This window comes from Artemia sp. Qi Xiang Cuo, chromosome 16 (genome assembly GCF_049724085.1).
Source record: "Artemia sp. Qi Xiang Cuo chromosome 16, ASM4972408v1, whole genome shotgun sequence".
NCBI lineage: Eukaryota > Metazoa > Arthropoda > Branchiopoda > Anostraca > Artemiidae > Artemia > Artemia sp. Qi Xiang Cuo.
Genome location: NC_142809.1, coordinates 37,558,728 through 37,580,865, shown reverse-complemented (window position 1 = coordinate 37,580,865; position 22,138 = coordinate 37,558,728). Strand labels below are relative to the sequence as shown.

General features: G+C 36.1%; 1 protein-coding gene across 2 annotated transcripts in view; it reads left to right on the top strand.

Annotated features, from left to right (window-relative positions):
- LOC148942872 (unconventional myosin-IXb-like) overlaps window positions 1-22,138 on the top strand; it is a 251,047-nt gene that overhangs the window by 211,567 nt on the left and 17,342 nt on the right. For both annotated transcript variants that reach the window (XM_089102722.1, XM_089102721.1), the window contains 6 exons: window positions 1,343-1,631; window positions 6,313-6,704; window positions 8,943-9,226; window positions 14,195-14,353; window positions 15,246-15,579; window positions 19,886-20,188. In XM_089102722.1, the coding sequence (XP_088958848.1) occupies window positions 1,343-1,631; window positions 6,313-6,704; window positions 8,943-9,226; window positions 14,195-14,353; window positions 15,246-15,579; window positions 19,886-20,188 (1,761 nt within the window). The remainder of the gene's footprint in view (window positions 1-1,342; window positions 1,632-6,312; window positions 6,705-8,942; window positions 9,227-14,194; window positions 14,354-15,245; window positions 15,580-19,885; window positions 20,189-22,138) is intronic.

Sequence of the window (22,138 nt, the reverse complement as noted above, 5' to 3'; positions counted from 1 at the left end):
CGTTGTCGAAAACGTGGTTGCGTTATTTACCTTTTTTTTCTGTTCTTTCGCGGCCATGGAGCCTTATGGGGGAGATTTTGTTGATATAGTTTTTTGTTTATGATTTTTATTGTTAAATAAAGAACTCACTCACAACCAATTTTTGTCAAGGCATGAAATGGTCGTAGTCCTATCTGAAATCTAGTCATGCTCGATATGCGATTATTTACTCTGTCCTCTTTTTCGTTGATATCGAAGTTATTCTTACAAACCGTCTACCTTTTTCTATTAACCTTCAAATTGACATATTCATGAATAAAATTGACATGTTTTCCACAACTTATTTATAATCATAAACAGAAAAATAGTCCTAAAATCAATTTCTCTCTTCTCTTGAAAAGTTCATGTTTTTCTACATAGCGAGTTATGCATGGGAGATCCGATTCTTTTCCTTTTTATGGTCGTTTATCTAGATAGGATACTGCCTTCTCTAAGGTATAATGTACATAAGAAGGATAGAAGTAGGTAGATAGTAAAGAAAGGCAAAAGCCTGTTTAAGAATTTGCCAGTCTAATGGCATAGGCACAAGGTCGTCTTCGTGACATATTACCCACTGGGAAACGCAACGCAAGGACTTTTCTAGAGCTACTGAGGTTTGTGTAAAATTGTAAGTTAGGATGAATCTGTGTATTCATACACCCTCTCCAGCAATTGCCGACGGGGCCCAAGTGCTGGAATAGACACTGTGTATACCTATTCTTGAATTAACAATAAAAACCTACTCTTGATTATTCGCTGAAATATTGAAATATCTCTGTATGCTAGTATTAAGGACCTATGGGGGGAGGAAGTGTATTTTAAGGCAGGGCTTAGTAGGGAGGAATTAAAGTGGGCAATTTAGGTAAGGTGAAATTTTGTAGCATTTGGAGACAGGAGGAAATATTTAGGGAAGATTAGGTCAAAGGCTGGTCCCTATTTTTGTCTGATTTGTGGGGACGAAAATGATAATTTAATTAATTTTTTATGTTTATGTAAGGAGTTAAGAGGTTTGAGAGAGAAAATTTTTCCGGGGTGGTTCGAAAGGGAGGAATGGGTGGGTAATATATTAAGAGATAGAAATTTTTGGAGATAAAGAATTTGGGGAGGTGTATTGGACTGGGCATGGAGCATAGAGATCATTTTCTTTAGGTTTATTTTTTATTTTATTTTTGCTTTGTTTATAATAAGAGTGTTTTCATTAATTAGTTTTGAAGCGTGTTGTGTATTAACCATGGCCCAGTAGGGCTTTTAGTGTTAATAAATCATATCATATTGTAGAACCTGAACTTCGCATTATGTACGACTATATAAGTTTTTCTTTTAGGCTCTTCACGTAAAATAGACCGCAGGGATAGTGATAGTGATACGGAAGGGACTTTAATCAGTTCCTCACGTTCTACACTTCAGTCAACATCTACCTCTCTTAGTAATACTACTTTGAGCTCCATTGATTCAGGTCGAGTGAAGGAGCGAGAACAAAGGAGACTGGAACGGAGGAAAGTCATAGCAGAAAGAAATCCACTACGGAGTCGAGCTAATAGTCAAACGGAGGAGTCGATTGCTAGCACACTAGGCGGACTCCAAGTTTATACGGCTTCTATACCTATTCATAGGTCCGCATATATTTCTCTTTTTTTTTTAGACCTTCTGTTTTATTTGATAGATGCAGCCGCATGCCAATAATCTTTTGCACTATATATATATATATATATATATATATATATATATATATATATATATATATATATATATATATATATATATATATATATATATATATATATATGGACAGTAATCTGCAAGCAACTTATCTTAAAGCGGGGTACTTGGATTGTGGCACTAGTTTCCAAAGCTCATTTGCAGATATGCTGATTTGTGATGCAATTTAAGATTGTGATCGTGCTGAGAATTCGATTTCTCCTGTGGCACTTTCATTCAAAATATAATGCGGGATTGAAAATTCATCGTTAATAACGTAAATGCCGAAAGGGTTTACAAGAAAATTTAAAGAAAACCTCTAAATCACCAAATCGCAAGTGAAGGTCTTTCAATTGTTTTCCTAATTTACTGTCGAATTCGCTGTATTTTTTCTCATCAATTTTAGAAAGGCTATTCTTCAGACATGGAAAGTGATTGAATATGGTTGTTTTTAAATTCCGTTTAAAAGCTGAATATTTCTAATGAAACTTAGAATTGATTGAATAAGATCAGCAATAACTATATCGTTTCCTTGTAATGCTAGGTTGAGGGATTGCAGATGCTCCGTTATATCAGAGGCAACGCTGTAGCGTTGCCTATAGTAAAGGCCATACGGCTCCAATGTTCTATTATTTATTTATTATTATTTTTCCCAGAGGCACTTCATATGGAAGGGGTCGTCGTAGAAGCTTCAAAGGGGGCTCATTTGATTGGAAATCGAGAGTTCTAGTGCCCTTTTTAATAGTCGAAAATGATTGGAGGGCAACTAGCCGCTCCCCCCACGCCCATCATTCCCCCAAACACATCGAATCAAAATTTTGGAGATAGCCATTTTGTTCAGCGTAGTTAATTTCCAGATAGAAAATATATTTTGAGGAGGATACTCTCCCACACCCCTCATGGCAAGGGTTTTAAGTTAGCCATTTTGTTCATCGTAGTTGATTTGCAGATAGAAAATATATTTTTGAGGAGGATACTCCTCCACAACCCTCAGGGCAAGGGTTTTAAGTTATGCCCTGGGGGAACATAAGGTTTTTATAGAAGTCGTTGTCGTAGAAACTTCAAAAAGGGTCATTCATTTTTAAATTCAAAGAGAGAGTACCCTTTTTAATAGTTGAAAGTTATTGGAGGGTGGATAGCCCCCCCCCCCAAATCCCACATTTCTCAAACTCCAGCCAATCATAAGTGCGCGATGGCCGTTCTGGTAAGCGCTGCCCTTTTCAAAATATAACACGCGTTACCCAGTCACTTACTGCCTCAATACCCTTGAGACAAGGGTTTTGATCTAGGCTCTGGGGGCACATAATGTTTTTAAATACAGTTGTGCCGTAGAAACTTCAAAAAATGCTCATTCGATTGGAAATTCCAAGGGCTAGTGCCCTTTATAATTGTCGAAAGTGATTTGAGGGCAACTAACCCCCCGCTCAAGCCCACCATTTCCCCAAGCACATCCAATCAAAATTTTAAGACAGCCATCTTATTAAACGTAGTTTAGGAAATTAGTTCTGGAAATTAGGTCTTTGAGGATTACAACTCTCCCAAAGCCCTCAGGGCAAGGGTTGTAATTTAAGGATTCTCCGAATCCTTCATATTATTTCTTATGGAAGGGATGCTCGTATAAACTTTAGAGAGGGCCCATTTGATTGACCATTGAAAGTTCTTGTTCAATTTTTAAGAGTCAAAAGAGATTGAAGGGCAACTAGCCCCTCTCCCTCCTCCACGCCCTAAATGCATCAGATAAAAATTTTGAGATAGACATTTCGGTAAAATAGTTCAAAGTTCTGATAACAACAAACTTCGGTGTCGACACAGCCCACCAGGGCCAGGGGGTAGGTGTTGTAAGTTATGCCATGGGGCAAAACTAATTAAGGGGGGGTTTATAATTTCTGGGAAGGGGTTTTGTATGGGAAGAACACATAGAAAATGTATTATAATTATCGAATTATAAGGTTAAAATACATACTCTGTGATAGATGCAAAATTGCTTTGGCACACAAGTTCCTATTAAGGTCAATTCCAAACAGTCGTGATCCCTTTGTGTCAGCAAGTGAAATGGTCTAAACCCCCTTATTGGAGCTATTTTTTCAATCCATTCATTGTTGTCAATCGCTGTCCAAAAGTTATGCAAGCTGTCTATTGTTCATATATAAGGTTTTTATCAAAGAGGTAATCGTATAGACTTTGAAAAAAGCCTCATTGGATTTAAATTGAAAGTTCTAGATTCGTTTTTTAAAGTCAAGAATAATCGGACAGTAAGCACCCCCCCCCCCTCCCCCCTATGCCATAAAAAGCTCATCAGTTCAAAATTTTACTGTAATTTTAATATTTATTTTCAATATTAAGTACAAAAGAAAAACATTTGTAATATAATTCCTCTTCAGTAAAGCGCCAATGACGCAGTAGGTTTTAGGCTTCTGCAGTGATACGATACCCAAACTCTTGTTTGTAGTTATTTTTATTCGATTCAAAATTGATTTGCATATTCAATTTAAGTTTCACTCGTTTTAAGATTTATTTATTCATGTACATTAATATATATTGTATGCTTGTTCGTACTGATTGTTTATTTGATTTCTGTTCGTTTTAAATTTCATTTATACTTTAATAGCATAATATTTGTTTTCATTTTAAGCTTGATTTTCATTTTCAATCGAGTCATTATTCATTTTATGATGTATTTTTTCATTAATGTTATTACTGGTTCTATAAATTAGACTATAAGTGTCTATTTAGTTTCTATTCGTTTCGTATCCCATTTATTCTTTAATAGTTATTTTTGGTCGTTTTTTTTTAGAATTTTAAAATGTTTTTTTATCTGCTTGTGTTAAGTTTTATATTAGCTTTAAATTTCTTTGAAAAACTTATTTTTAGGAAAGTTTTTTTTTAATTAATCAGTAAAAACAGTCGTTAGTCTATTCATCACATTTTAACTCCGGGTAGTATTTTCTTTTTTTTGAGAAAATTTTAACCTGTAACTTCGATTTTTCGCCTCTGCACATTATGATGGTACAGTTAGATATGAATTGTTTAAAAAAATTTATAATATTTATTTAATTTTCATTTCAATGAAAATAAAATGAAAATGAAAAATTCCATTTTCATCAATTTCCACTAATTTTCCAATTATTTTTCGAGAGCCGCAGTCATTCTTTCAAACGGCCGCAACCGGTTTGGGAGCCACAATTTCGCCATGTTTGATATATATATATATATATATATATATATATATATATATATATATATATATATATATATATATATATATATATATATATATATATAGGCTATATATTTATATTGTCTATGCTAATTCTGAAGCTGGTTATGTAGTATGGCTGAAAGAAGCTGTGTTGATGCACATGCATTGGCCAGTTTCTCTTTCCTTGAACTAAATACAATTAGTTCAGTTAAAGATATTATATTTGATGGGAGAGGTGGAGTGTGCTGACTTCACAAAATTGTTTAATTGTGTCATAGACCATGTCATGACTCGAACAACCGATTGATTGCCCTTTGGCCTCTAATTTGGACATCGAATCATAACCGACGTTGACTCTTCAGACGACCTTGCGCTCATTTCTGTCTCCATTTGACAGCTAATAGATACTCTGAATGTCCTGCAGGAAGAAACTGCAAAAGTTGGGCTTAAAATAAATTGACAGAAAACAAAAATAATGGCAGTCAAACAGCCAGCCGCTAGTTAGGCCCCAAAATTCATTACAGTTTGTGGAGCCCACGTTGAAGTTGTTACTAATTTCACCTATCTTGGCTGATTTCGAATGATGGCTCCGTGGACGTGGAACCGGGCAGCCGAATCGCGAAAGCTTCTTCTGTCGTCGTAAAACTCAATGACATCTGAAGATCGCCCTGTATTTTTAGGCGCACAAAGATGCGCATATATAATTCGTCTGTCAGCTCAGTCCTGCTCTACGCGGCAGAAATATGGCCCCTCAAGTCCACCATCGTGAGCAGGATAGACGCGTGCCAGACAAAACAACTCTGTCGAATCAAGGGGCTCCGATGGGACGATTTTCTGAGCAATGAAAGGCTCCTTGGCCTTACTCACCAAATTCCATTCTCAACACAAATTGGCCAGCTGACTCTCAGATGGTTTGGGCATATCCTTCGGATGCCACCGACAGCCCATGCTAGAATTATGCATTACTTTCACCCCACATCCAATGGTTGGTTACGCCCGAAGGGTATACCTCGTACTGTATGGAAAGACTGCCTTCAGAAGTTCCTCAGCATGGCCGGCATTACTGTTGTCGGGGCCCCCCTCATTGTAGTCCACCTGGAGCAGCAAAGTTGTTATGCTCTCTACGCCACCTAACCTGTGGCAGGAGCCCTAAGTCAAGAGGTGGGGATATCTTTTTTTATCGAGACATGGGGGGCCATGACGAAGGTTGGTATTTTGCTTGTTTTGGCTGTAATCTTCCTTTGAAATGAGTAACGTCCCTCTTGGACGGGTCTTAAGGATCTAGAGATAACTTCAGTTGAAATATTGTTCAGTGTCAGGTGTCTGTTGTACCTTTTTCGTTTTTTACGTTCCGACTGTTATTTCAAAATTGCTCTAATCATGCATTTATATTGTAGACTCCCTCTTGAACGTCGATATAGTCGGGACTCCGAAATTGGAAGTCCCACATACCAAAGACGTGAAAGCAAAGAAAGTACACGAAGTATTGATATTGACCTACCAAATGAACTTCATCACTCTAAACTTGAAAGAAAAGAAAGTAACTTGACAACGCGGCGAAATTCATACACGAGTGCTGTCGATGCATCTCCAAAGGCGACAGAGCTGCGAAGATCTAGTGACGAACTACCTAGCACTGATCCAGGAGGAGGTGGGAAAAGATATTCGGGAAGTGCACTTCCTCCCGTCTCCCAGCATAAGTTAACTCGAAGTACAAAGCTATACAAGAATGAGCTTTGTGCTATGTGCTCAAAAACGATGATGTTTTCTCAGGGGTTTAAGTGTGCAGGTATCTTTTTAATTATTGCTCTCACTAATGTTTTCTCCTCCCTAAATTTTGATTTAAGCGAAGCCGCGCCTGAGGGAGGGGAGGACTGATGTCCTATCTTCAAACTCCAACTATGAAATGGGAAATGTTAGATACAATGTGAGCTTTTCGGTTAGCATAATGGGTAAAATAATACCGAAAAAAAGACTATACATAGTCCTTTCTATAACAACTACAGATACATGAATAGCTGTTGCAAAACTTAGGTATCAACCCTTTGTTGTTTTTTAAGTGTTTGCTACAATTTTCAGCTTCACCCTCGCTTGTTCAGGTGACTTGAAATTTATCACAGTAACACGAATTAGAATGAATATAGGTAAGACTAAGTTTTATGCTATGTATTTGAATTTAAAGGCGGGTTTGAAAAGCACAGTTTTCAAAAAGTTACTCCCTTTTTTATCACTTCACGCTTTGAAAACTACAATATAAGTAAATTATTTTTTGAATTATAAGTAGATACTTCTAATAATATGATAGATTAGTTTAATACAAATTCACGGACTGTATTATCTTGATGTTTGCACATTTTCACCTTCTCACAAAACTTTCCTAGAGCTCTAAAGTGTCCTTGGGGTGTTCCTCGGCGAAAAGGGGTGTGTGTGGCTGTGTCTTTCTTCTTTGTCTGTGTTTGAAGAAAATGTATACATTCATCTAAAACAAAACCGAGGAGTGTGAACAAGAGTGCGGATAAACTTTGTTAATTTTTTTTCTTAGTTCTCTGGGTTAAAACAAAAAACTATGAGCATTGAAACTGGTCAATTTATAGAAACTGTTTTATATGTTATTAGTATTTTCTGTGTATAGATAACGATTTTGAATGTCTAATTTGCAGATCTTCGTCAAAATAGCTGTCATTTAGTAGGAAAGAGCGGGGGGGGGGTAAGTGGCATGAGTGCAAAACTTAGGGCGAGACGAAAAGTATTCTTTTATGGCATAAATTTTAAATTGAACCTGGGGGAGTTGTGCTTCGGTAAAACCGATACTTTATACCTGTTTGAGGATCTTCCCCATGGTGACGCCTAAAAAGAGGAGGGGGTGAGTCGAGTCTCTTTATCCAGTATATTGTCTGTTTGAGTACATTAGGCCGACGATTGGTAGTCCTTATTTGAGACTGATTATCTAGTACGGAGTCAAAGAGTCGTTTGTGGCAAAATAAATTAAATAAAAAATCGATATTTACGGTGCAAAATAGAAACTAAAATGTAAATATTGACCTAGGTTAGTTTTTGATGAGAATTGACTATAAGGCGGCTAATATTGCGTAATGGGGGAGTCAAGGTTTTATATTCATTCTTTTGAAGTGCTTCGCCTTTTTCAACATGATAAGCTAGCTAATTTGACCTTATTCCATTAAGGGATGGGGATTAGCCAGTATTTTGGAGTTACTCTTGCTACTATTATATGTATCAGTGAAATAGTTGATTGTCATCGCCACACTACTCATCTGGCCTTTTTGGGAGTTCTGATTTCATTCTCGGCATAATTGTCGACCCTAATTCAGATAGCTGTAGCTATATTTATAATGTAATACGCTAGAAATTGCGCAACGTGTATCAGAGTAAGAATTATATGTCGAAAAAATACCAACATATTCGTAGTTCGTTTGGATGTAGTGACGAGACTTAGTTGTTACGTGTGCTGCCGTTATTTCTGTTCTTAAAAATCTTAATTTTTAATTATGATATGCTGGAATTTATTACGGGGAGGGGGCAACATTTTGGGTGATAGGGGGGGGGGATGGAGATAGAAAAACTTTTATTTTTTGACCTAATAAAATGGTATGTTATTCTTATTTTTTGGTGACATGAAACATATTTTATGTTAATTTGAAAAATATTTATTATCATCTCAACGTAAAGAAGAGATTTTAGTTTTTCTACACTGGAAAAAACTAAAATATGTTAATATTAAGAAAAATAAAGGAAATAGCGTAAAATCGAAACCCAGGAGATGGTTTAAAATTCCACTTACTTGGATAAGATAAAGTTTTATTCTCAAAATGACTTGTCAGGTAACTTTACTGAACTCATAGATATAATCAAACAATAATTAACCAAAAATAAAAGTGAGTGGAGCTAAAATGGGATAACACAATTAAAATTGGAGTTAAATAATCTAAAATGAAGTTGAAGAAAACATATAACTCTATTAATCCTTTCCCCGGCTTTGTTTGAAATTATACAAAACGATTTTTTCCAGCATGTCGGAGAGTATTCCATGGAAAATGTGTATTCAGTGGTGGAATTGGGAGTCTACCCTGCAGACCCGAGTCACCGGATCGGTCGAAAGGGTCAGATCGAGAAGTAGAGCGAACTAGATCGAAATTAACTATCAATAAGGGCAGTAAAGACCGGTTAACGGATTCAAATCAGTCATCAAGCAAATGGAGTTTGACGGGTACATCCGAGTTCACTGATAGCGTCTCACAAGTCATCACTACCACAACTGAATTGATGAAGCTGGATGAGTTTATAGTTCGAAAGGTAAATGGATATTGGAGTTTTTAGTCGCTAAAGCCCTGTCGATATTACTGTCATAGCTTTTGGGACTTGATAGATAACGTTAATAAGCATTAATAATTATTGGAGAATAACATGAAGAAGCTGAATAACGAAATAGTGATAAAGTAGAATACCGTCCTTTTTCTTTTCTATCTTAGTATTGAAGCAGTATCTGACTATAGGTTCAAGTCGGGTATTGGTTTGACTAATAAGGAGAGAGTTAAAGGACGGGGAGGAATGGCCTTTTCTAATCGTCTTATACATGAATCTGCTTTCCAGAATTTGTGTATAAGCTTACCCAGGGGTAGAATCCTTATGACCCTTGTTACACTAATGAAGACAATGTTTAGTGACTTTGTAACTTTTTCTTTGTTGCTAATACTAAATTTTTGTATAAAATATCTCTGCAAGCTGTTCAATCTATTTAGATTCGATCATGACTATGAGGGCTTCCTTTCAATCTGTCGGGCTAATATTTGTTGATTGCTGCTAATTATCGAATAGAAATGAATCAAGAAGAATGTTGATGTGTTAAATTATTAAGAATTAATAAGTAAAATCTAGCGTAGCATATCAGCTCTGATAATTGAAAGGCGTTTTGTTTTAAAATATATACTTTATATTTATGTTTTAATATATACAAGACTTTTTTTCATTATTAATGTTAGTAAACGCTGATTTTTTGAAAAGGAAAGTTTTTCTTACTGGATAGCAATGGTGACCCAGTGAGTGCGGTTATCATAAATGATGATTTTGCTTCATTTTGTAAAATTCACCCGCCACTCCAACATATGCCAGCCAACAGTGCAGTGGGTGACATTCCTATGATTGAAATACATCGGACCCAATTTAAACTCAAAAATCTTATCACAAATAAGTTAGTATACCTAGGCGATATCCCTACCAAATTGATTGTGGAATGTGCCCAGTATTTAAGTGTACCTCTAACTGCTACTTTTAACCAAGGTTTTGTGGATGTTATTTTTCCACTGTGTTTTAAACGAGCTATTATATCACCTATACCGAAAAGTAAGACCTCAAAGTTCCCTCTGACTTAAGACCAATATAGAAAACCCCCATTTTCTCCAAAATTTTTGAAAGTTTTATTTACAATTTCTTTTTTGATGATATTCAAGATAAAATCAATACAAATCAGTTTGGCTTTAGGCCGAACCATAGCACCACGCATTGCTTAATTTGCCAGCTAACACTGTTTTCAAACATCTTGAGTTAAATAGTTCCTACGTTGAGGCTGTTTTTGCTGACATTAGCAAAGCCTTCGACAACTTGGACCATCGGATAGTTATTAATAATGCGAGGACTGTAGGGTGCCAGATATTTTGTTTAACGTATGGTTGATAGTATTTGTCTGACCGTGAACAATGGGTAGTCCTCTCTAACGGGGATTTATCAGATTTTTCCTCAATTTACTGTGGAGCACCTCAAGGGACTAAATTAGGTCCTTTAGCATTTTTAATTGTTTTTAATAATGTTTTGCCAAGTTTTGACTACTCTGTTAAATTTGTGGATGATTTTGCATTACTTAACCTTTTTCAAACCTCAAATACTTCGGACGTTTCACTTGACTCACTCATTAACAATTAAAAAAATGATCTAGACAATGTTAAACTCAACTTAAGCATACCGAAAAGCAATTTCATGCTATTCTCCTTTTTAAAAATATACCCCCTTGGTATACCCTCTGCTTGGTGTACAGTTGGACAATGACCTTAAATGGAAGTCCCGCACTTCCCACTTCTTTAAATCTGGTAATTTTCTCCTTAAATCTTTCTTCCTTCTCAAACGGTTCTCCATATCAATCCAGAAACCTTAAAATAATTTATTGTTCTTACATAAGACCCTGTCTGGAATATGCTTGCCCTGTCTGGCAACCTGGATTGACCAAAGACCAATGTTCTAAAATTGAAAGTATTAAAAAAAGAGCAATAAAAATTAACGTCCTATACTACATACGATGAAAGTTTGGCTAGACTTGAACTTACTACATTGGAATCACGACGTCACATCCTTACCATGAACTTTGATCACAAATGCCTTAGTTCTGACTATCATCGACGTCTTCTCTCCCCCCCCCCCCCTTAAAGAAAATTCCCTAATCCTTCCTAATACAAGACACAATGCTCGTAGAGCTCCAAATATCCAATTTGACTTGTGTCCCCAAATGCTGACCATGAGTCACAAAAACTCTTTTGTCACCTATTTTGATTCCCATTTTAATAATTGATTTAACTTTTTTTATGTTTATCCCCTAAAATGTGTTTTTATTATTGTAATTGTTCTGACATACATATGTTTGTATCATTGTAATTGTTCTGACGTACTTATGCTAGCTTTTGTGCTATTTTAGCCAACAAATCATATTCTATTCTTATAGAATATCAGGTTACGATAAACCGAGTTGAGTATCAAAGGTTTCATTTTCCAGCTATCTCTTTAAATAGGAAAAGGAACCACAGTGCTTTCTATAGGGGTGGGACTTGTAAGTATCTTATGAACCAACCTTGAGAACCCCCTTACTGAAGGACGAAATTATAGACTCTGCCACATCAAAAAGAACTGTCCTCAATTAATGAGTTACCCCGTTTCTAGTAACGAAAGATACCTTGTGATAGTGCAGGGGAGGAGGCCATGGCTTTTAATATAAGGTTCTCAGGTTCAATCCCTGTGTCGCTAGGAAAAGTTTGTTGTCGGTCCTGTGGTGGTGTTGTTTGATGTCAGTTTGATAATAGTTGACCCAGAGTTTGAACTCAGCTACAATATCATGTTAAAGGACCGACGCAAGAATCTTAGTAGTCAAGCAGCGTCGTTAATCCAATATATATACACATAGTACACATATTTTACTTGGCACTTTAATGATAACGCTTGTGGAAGTATTTGACGTTTAATGTATTTTATTATATGGATTTACCTGTGGATTTTTTAGTTTTGATTTGATTGTATACATGACGCACCTGTATAGCATTCGCCATTTCAGTTAATAAAAAATATTTAACATTATAGTAAAAATCAGGCCAACAAATACAACAGGCTTAGTTTACTAGGGTGGGGGTTAAATTTAATCTTGACAGAAAATCTAACACTTAAAATTGTCGCAGCCGACGTAATTGTTCACTGAGGGAAGGATATGTGGCTCTTTTCTTAAATTCTTTTAAAGGACTTCCCACCCTCCTCCTTAAGGACTGGAAAATAGTAGCCTAAAATAACATAATTTGCTTATTTACATGTACAAACTCCTGTGTGGTGGTAGTGATCTTAGGGCTTATGACTCTTGAAATTTCAAGTTTATTTCTGTATGATCTCGCATGTTCTTATTTATCTGTTGTTGTTGTTTTTTTTTTTTTTTTTTTTTTTTTTTTTTTTTTTTATATATATATATATATATATATATACATATCTTCATCTAATTCTTCGTTGCTTTGAACTGCCGACTCGTAAATAGAACTTTCAGGAAGGGACCTACACCCTTATCCAGGCCTTGGAAAGTGTTTTACGGTGCATACTTTCTAGGCTTAAATTCTTGAGAACCGATACATCTCGCAAACGCCAATAATGGCTGTGCTGCTTTTTCAAATGGATATAAAGCTTGAATTATGGTGTTTGAAGCTATTTATTTACCTCCTTGGCTTTCTTAGTTGTAAGGCTGCAAACCATGCCTCACATTTATTATTGATATTTGTTAAATTGGTTATAATTGATGAATTTAATATAAGTAAGCTACTTATAGTCGAGCTTAGTTTATTGAAACTTTCTTTCACTTAGCACGGGGTTTCCCAAACTTTTAACATATGTATGCCCTTTTTTTTAATTTTTGGAACACTGAGTACTCCACGTGACGAAATGGATATATTTTAACATCAAAATATTCTCTTTTGTTGGTCACGTGTACGCAATAATGATATAAGAGAAATAAAATTATACATAATAAAACATAAATAGAAGTTATATTACGTCTAACATAGGATCAATTATTTGTTTTGGATTACGATTTGGATTAATGAGAAGGAGAAAATAATTTGTGCTAAGATGACAGGACGTCATAATTTTTTTCTCTGGTTGTTAATTTTCATCTGAGATGTTAATTTCATTCCTTTTTTTCGTGCTTAATTTTTATAGTTGTTACCTAAACACGGTGCAGTGTTTAATGCCACCAAACTCCAGTGCAACGCGGCAAATTGTGTTCGCACTCCTGGGGGTACACGTATTACGCTTTGGGATATAGTGCCCTAGTGCTAAAAATTTTCTGTGCCTTTGACTTCTATCACTTTTTTTTACAATGACCCCTACCTCTTTCCCGTTTTAACTTTGGCCCTTCTAAGAATAGAATTCCGGTTCCATTACTGCAGTCAAGACTAAAGGGAGGAGGCACTTGAAAACCATTGCAAGTTTACATAACAGTTTAATATCATTATTCTTTGGGAAGCGTCAATAGTTTCTGATGCAATATTCCATACAAAGGAGAAAGTTGAATTTATAGGATGATGATAGTTATAAGAAATATGAAATTTTCGTTACTTTACTTTTTTATTATTTGTAATTTGATCTATTAAAAAGTAAACTTAATTACTGATATAGAATAGGCTTGAAGAGCTGTATTAAAACAAGAAGTCAATTACTACTCAATCTAATCCTGCTTTCATGTGATCTCCCTTCCAACAATCTACACAGTAAATCTAATATAACGTAATAACAGATAAGTAGTCTTTTATTTCAGTACATTTATAGACTGCTTTGGTAATAGATATATACGAAGATTGATTAACTATTGTATTTTGACTTAAAATAAGTGAAAAATATTCTGTAACTATCACGAGATACACTAATATATAAAGAAGAAAAAAATGTTTCTAGTTAAATTGTACTTTCAGAATTTATTCAAAAAATTTATTTTTCAGAATTTAGTTAAATAAAGTTTCTATCTAATTGCAGATTCATGAGATGGGTCCTTCTGACAAAACTGTAGATCGTGTTTTTGTGGCTGCACTTAAAGAATTTAAAGCCAATCTCTTAGCGACCTCAAGTGTTGCTACTGCACAGACTTCACCAATGAGTATTACCTACAGAGACCTTATTGTCAACTTTGAAAAGGTTAGTGCTTTTGTCTTTTTTCCGTGTTTCTCTCTTTTTTGTATTATGTGTAGTGTATATTGTAAAGTTCTGATGGTTTTTTTTTAAGCCGGATTAAATATTAACCAGTTAGTATTTTTTTTTCATACTCTGTAAAAGTAGTTGAGAATTAGAAGTTGCACCAATAAAAAATGTTTATTATATGAAGATAAATATTTATGTAATTCTATTTTTTATTTCCCGCCCCCCCCCCCCCCCCCAGCTCTAAGACAAATCATGGTGAACTGACCAAAGTTACGTATGAAATTTGTCACCTTTATAATGAAGCCTATGAATGTTTAATTAAGAATGCTTGTTTGGCTTCACGATTAGTTATCCGTTGTAAAAGTTAAATCATTGTCTTCAGAGCTGAAGACTAATGATTGGCTGAGGTGAATGATATGGTGAATGATAGGTGAATGATATAAAATGTAAACAAAGTATAAGACTTAATTAAGTCAATGAAAAAAAATTCTAAATTATAAGCTTTGCCGTTATTTATATATTTTGAATTACTTTGTATTTTTGTCGGATCGTAAGTATTAAGTGTCTGCGTTTTTCTTAATTATTTTTGTAGATTTTTAAAATAGCCGAATGTAAGATGTCAAAACGATAAGAGGCTTTTGCCGCCTTTGGATAATAAAAATTTTTACTATTCAAATGACAGAAAATCCTTTCAGTTAATGCTACTACTACTTATATTAGCTTTAGTTAAATATTTAACTAAAATCATGACTTTAACAAAAGGCCTTAACGCCTTTAAAGGTGTTCGTTTGTCTTTAACTAGCGCCAAATTAAAAAAAAAATCAAAAATGTTTTTTTTTTTTTTACTTCAAAACAGTTTTAGAATTGATGTTTTCTTCTTTTACTTCAGGTTATGGAAATAGTTTTAAAGCAGGAAACAGCCGAAGTGCAAGATGTCTTCCCGGTGACGATGGGAGTAAATGCCTTTCGTGGTTACCTCAATGAATTCGTGACGCAAGTAAAACCCACGGGTGAGAAAGAAAAATCAAAAGAAACAAAGCAGAAAAGTAAAAGGAAGAAAGATCGGTGGAGGAAAGAAAGGAGGAGAAAAGAGAATTCGCCCGAGATAGTTAAATATATGGAGCATGAATTTGTTCCTCTTGGAAGTGTGATTACAATTCCCACGGCTTGTGAAGTCTGTTCCTCCTTCACATGGCTCAAAGAAAAGGGGCTTGTATGTCAAGGTTTGTGGTTTCTATCCCAAAATTGCTATTTATTTTTATCAGTTTGGAAGGAGTGTGAGAATTGTTTTTAAGAAAAGGTTCAGACAATGAAAAGACTTTTTTCCAGTTTGTCAAAAACCTCTTTTTAAAAGCTTTTATTAATTTCGTCTATTTAGGGCATCTAATCTATAGAAATCAAAACCCATTTAGAAGCATTGCATTCGACAGTTACAATTAGTTATTGATATTAGTTGTGTGATGGCAAGTTGGGCATGGTCTCGAAATGACATGTTGCTGCTGAAAATAGAGAACGGAATTTCTCGTTCCAAAAATTTTTGCCGTGGACATTTATGTCTTAATTAAGATTTCATGCTTTTTAGAAATAAGACTTATCGTTAGGGGCTTGTTTAAAAAGCTCTTAATGATTCTATAATTAATTCTAACCATTTTTAGAATCTAAGTCACAATATTGATGTTTTAATACTTTTTGTTTCGAGAAAAAGAATATTATTTAGAACTTTTAGTGAAAACCAGAGTATGGCTGTAATGTCCCTAATGTATGTTTGCCATTTCCTAATGTGTAAGACTTCAATCTTTTAAACTTCTTTGCTAAGTATTTTGTTTTTTGCTGTATAGAACTTGCAATTTATCACGTTTTACGCTCGAATAGTTAGCGTTTGCTCGCTGAATTGAACATTTTCTAAAGTAAATAGGGGAAAAAAAATAAATTGAAAATTCAGGTTGCACGAATAAACGTATATTTCAGTTGTATTAGGTTGTCACGAGGTGACCCTATTTTTGGTCATGCCATTTTTATGAAATAGTCACCGATATTCAATTATTGAGATAATTACTATTCCTTGCCGATGAGACTCAATTTTTTTAGCTTGAAAATAATAATAGTACTACTACTACTAACAACTCACCGCAGCACCAAGCCGCCTGAGGCCAACACAGCTACGCACGCTCCTCCGCCACCCCAATCTATTCAAAGCCTCCCTTTTTACACCCGCCCACGAAGTTCCCACTTCCTTTAAATCTTTCTTTATGGCGTCCTCCCACCCCAGACGGGGACGACCTGCTTTCCGTTTAGCCCTAGATGGTTGGCCGAAAAGAAAAATCTTTGGCAATCTGTCATCCTTCATCCGCACAACGTGCCCTAGCCACTTCAACCTTTCTTTCATTATAGCCCTAGAGAGCGGTATTGAACCACATTTTTCGTATAGCCTATTGTTTGAAACACGGTCAGTCAGCCGGGTACCCAGAACAATCCTTAAGCAATTTCCCTGGAAAACATCTAGAAAATCTTCATCCGCTTTTCGGAGCGTCCATGCTTCAGAGCCATATTTGACCACTGTCATCACTGTAGCTTCTAAGATTCTAATCTTGGTTTGCAGACTTATCTTCCTATTCTTCCAGACTTTTTAACTGTGAAAAAACACCCTGAGCCTTGGCTATTCAATTTTTAACATCTTCACTGCTCCCACCATCTTTACTAATAATACTACCAAGGTAAATGAAGCTGTCCACCTGATCAATCTTTTCTTTACCCAACATCGCCTTTTCATCTTCACTTATTCCTAGCCTTAGTGACTTAGTCTTCCTAACTTTAATTTTCAAACCAATTCTAGCACCCTGAAATCGCAAAACCTCTAAAACTTCATTCATTTTGCTCACACTTTCATCTAGGATGCTTAAATCATCAGCATAATCCAAGTCCAGGGGACTCTTTCCTCCCCATTTGATTCCGTGGTCTCCCATTGCCTTTCCTGTGCTCCTTAGAACAAAGTCCATCAAAATAATCCATATAAAGGGGGATAGAACACAACCCTGCTTAACTCCTGATTTAATACAAAACCAGCTGCTAACCTCATTTCGTACCTTAACCGCAGCAGTTTTATTCTCGTACATAGAGCTAATCTCTTTAATGTATTTGCCTGGTATACCACACAATGATAAAACCTTTACTAAAGCCTTCTATCAACAGAATCGAACGCTTGCTCATAATCTATAAAACTGAGGGCCAAAGGTGTTTGACAACTCAGGCACTTCTCAATTATTAACTTAAGAGCGAACATTTGGTTGACGCATCCTCCACCTTTTCTAAACCTACAATGGTCATCACTTAAAACTTTGTCTACTGCATCTCTCAGTCTAAAAAGTATCTTATTACTAAGTAATTCGCTACCTGCAGAGACCAGACAAATGGCTTGATAATTACCACCCTCACTTTTATCAATTTTCTTATAAAGTGGCTTAATTAAGGTTTTCATAAAATTGTTAGGTACTTCCCCTTTTTCAAAAATCATATTCATAATCTTCAATAACTTATTTCTAACCTCAGAGCCACCATATTTAAGAAAACTCATTTACCACCCTATCAGCACCTGGAGCCTTATTATTTTTTAATCCTTTTAGTACTGTTGCTAATTCCTCCTCACAAAACAAATCTTCCTTCACATCCAAGGTATCACAATCTTTTTCATTTTCCTCTATATTTTTTCCTGCTACTCTAACTCGGTTAAGCAAGTTCTCAAAATGTTTGGCCCATCTCTCTTTAGTTTTTTCCTTATCGCTAATTGCGACCCCATTTTTATCTTTAACTGGGACAAGTCCGGATTGACTACTCCCTCTCAATTTGTTAACGTTCCAGAACAACGTTTTACTATTACGCCGTCTAGCTGCATCTTCCAGATCCTCGGCAATTTTATCCATGGCCTCCACTTCACACCTCCTTAGTTCATATTTTAATGCTTTCTCCACTTTCTTTACAATTCTTTTGTTTTCACGCAATTTATCACTCAGATAATTCTTGTACAAGTCCTTTCTCTTTTCTATTAAACATAAAGCTTTTCACTCATATTCTTAGCTACAGTTCTAGCTTTCTTCCCCAAGGCACATTCAGCAACTTCACAAGTTATTTTTCTAAAATTATTCTAACCATCTTCCACATTATCAAATTTTAAACTCTCAAGTTTAAAATTCTCATCCTGGAGTCTACCAACATCATAACTTCCTGGGAGGTAGTTACCCTTCCGATATTTCAGTTTTAAATTAACCCTTGACACTACTAGATGGTGATCATTAATTTTAACATCAATAGCAGCACTCCTATATACCCTAGTATCTTGTATTAATCCTGCCAGTCTTCGGTTTACTATAACATAATCAATACATGCACATAAAGTGGGTATTACTATAACCTGCACATAAAGTGGGGTATTGTCCTTAATTGAACTTCCTATTGGCCTATTGAACTTCCATATCCAACCAAATCCCGATTCACTCCGTACGAATTTATTTCTCACTATTGCTCCTACCATTTGTTACTTATTCATTAATCACTCGTCAATATTCCTTATTGATCCAGCTTGAATAGTTGATTTAGTTGTGAGCTTAACGATGCCTTTTCACCGGAGGGTGCGGTGTGTTCTCTTTCCTTAGATCTGCTTAAATTACTCCCCATCATCTATAATTCGAATCTATCTGTGCTGTTGATAAAATATTCATAATAATATTGTCCCAGTTTTTTTTTTTTTTTTTTTTTTTTTTTTTTTTTTTTTTTTTTTCCATGTAAAAGTTCTGTTTCAATAGAAAAACTTCAGCAATTCGAAGATGTAGGTTACATCTTGGGTAAATTTCATGGAAAATGTTGGTGCTACTGCTACTGCAAAGTGAATTGCTATTATTTTTTCAATGTATATATCAAAACAAATGGATTTCCAAAAAATCGTTCGTGAGCCTATAAACTTGTGGCAGCATTAGGTATCTTGTGGCTCAAACACTGGCAAAAGCTCTCCCTCTGCCTCTTCCTGTTTGAAGTCTTTGACTTGGCCACCTTCCAAAAAATAACCAAAAATTTTCAGTTATTCTTAGTATATAGTCCAAGCCAACTATAGTGCATCAGCGTCCAGTCATAAAATGAAAGTATTGATCCCTGCGTCTTAAAATATGTTATTATTAACGGCTTAACTTTGGATTTGCTTCCTAAATATGCTACTTCTTAAAATTTTCAAAGCACTCATGTTTAATTATTTTGTGCTTTGCTATTGCTACTTTTACTGAAAACTCATAGCAGCACTTACCACCTGAGGTCAACACCGTTGCGCATATTCTTTCTTAAAGTACCGCAAAATTGTTTTGAAAACAAATATAAGCTTCGTAGCTGCTAAGTCATTTTTATAGTTTCATCCTAGTCTAATCTAGAGCCTTTCTTTCACTGCCTTGTGAAAGATCCAAAGAGAGACGTGCCAAAATATGTCACAAGTACTTTACAAAGATTTTAATAACTTGTTCAACTATTTTCATTGGCGTTTGTTTTTTTAAGTTTGTAAATTAGCGTGCCATCGTAAATGTTACACCCGGATAGTCAGTACTTGTTCACGAGACGAGAAGTCCCATAATGGCCGACGTCCATCGACAGAAAGTGAAAACAAAATCTTTGGTGTTCCACTTGAATCGTCCTTGCGTCCTGGATTCAAGATCCCAATATTGGTTGAAAAGCTCATTTCCAGCATTGAACTTGTTGGTCTTTACACTGAGGGTATTTATCGAAAATCTGGTGTTAATTCAAAAGTTCATCAATTGAAGCGTTCCATCGAGGAGGACCTAAATTCTGTCAATTTCTTGGGTAAGAATTATTTTTTTCTAAGCTCATTATAGTTGGGGATATGGCGGGCTAGACTTTTCTGTGTCTGAAAGGGCACTTGTTCGAGTCCTGGTGTGGCTTATTATTTGGTTTGGAACGGGGGTCTGTGGCGGGACTCTCTTCCAGAGTCGACTTTGCTGCAAATGGGTGCCTGGAGGAAATTTGGGAAGGGTGACAGGTAAGCGTCGGTTGATTTACACCCAACACGCATTGCACTCCCGGCCGTAGGCAGAGAATTGGAACATCTGTACCTGCGCACGCAGGCCATTGGTCAGCACGTGATGTTTTTACTATGTTCTGTTATAAGCGTTGCATCGAGGAAGAGCGAAAGTCACTTTCTGGGGTAAGCTAATCTATTATCAAGAAGAGGAAAATTTTATAACTAAGCTAACGCATCAGCTACCAGTAGGTAAGGCATTCTTTCGACTTTAGATATACTTTGACTTACAACTGCAACAAAAAATTCAGTAATACATTGTACATAACACACTGCACATATTGAAAACTTACAATTTTTATATAAATAGCATTGCCTTCGTTTGTGTAACTGTCCCAAAGTAGATGCATCAGTGAACTGCCTATTGGCGCCCCCAAGAGCTGCTGGGAACATTGTGTTTGGATAAGAAACGCTAAGAAAAGCCCAGGGCTCTGGCGGTAAATTGCGCCTCAATAAGATAGTGCCGGTGAAAGAAAGCTTGCAAGTACATTACCGCACATTACCTGATGTTAATATTGTCAGCAGTATGAAAACAGAAATGAAATTTCACCCGAAATTAAACTTATGATCTTTTTTTTATATTTCTTTTTTGTTATTTGGGTGATACTGTATAAACCTCTATTTTGTGCTGAAAATTGTCCCGTCTGATGACTTTTGTGTTATATTGAGAGAAAAAATTTCATTTCACGGGTAAGGTTATTCCTATCATTATTATTAACGGCGGGCTCAGAAAGCTGAGTTGAGGCTTGGGCCGCAAAGAACCATTGCCTCCGCACCGAAAAAAAAAACCACCGAAAGCCGCCATTCTATTAGTGCTCTTTCGGGCTTGCTTGTCTCTTTTTTTTTCCGTTCATAGAAGAGCCTTCCTTGATAGTGCCAAGGTGTCCACCATTGTTTTCAATCATCCCAAAAAATCCACTTACCAGCTCCAGATCGGCTTGAGTAGGCAACACTCGTCCCTTTAAGCGTGAGGAGAGTGACCCACCACTTGTCAGTCGTCCATGGCAAACAGAACTTGTTACTCAGAACTGGTACTAGCAAGAGAACTTCTTTCTCTCACCTCGCATTGCTTCCGAAAGGAACCTCTCTTACGCCACGGTCAACATTTCATGTGTCCAGGGGGATTGACCCCGTCCCCCCTTGGGAGGGATTTTGGCAGCCGTTGCCGGCTTCAGTTCATCCGGTCTTGGCAGTATATTCAACAAAATACCCTGCCTCGCGGTCAGACAGTAGATAGGACGGCCAGTGGGTGTGCGAATACAGAAATTCGTAGTAGTAGGCCCCTATATGTGCCTCCTATGCTCAGAGCCACCATGAGAAGGTTGTTACCACTAGCCCCTACAGTGAGATTAGTGTTCCTTATCCATACGAGACTAACATGCCATAGCCTACATTCTTCTTTTCGCTCTTGTTTTTGTTTTTATATTCATCGAAGTATATTTTTTCTGGGCATGAGAGAGATGGAGCTATTCTAACCAAGGATGTGCTTTGAGGATTATTTGGATTATTGAAAAAAATATTTGAATATATACTGTAGCTTGGGTAGGCAGCATGTACTCTGTACAAGATTCTCTCAGCTGGGCCTCCCCAGAACCCTATAATTCTGCAGAATGTCTCTAGTGGATTTATGTAAAATAGTCAACTAGTATGAAACCAAGTTAACATCGATGGAAAGATATGAAAGACGCTGTGTGTATTGGGGAGGAGTTCCTTGA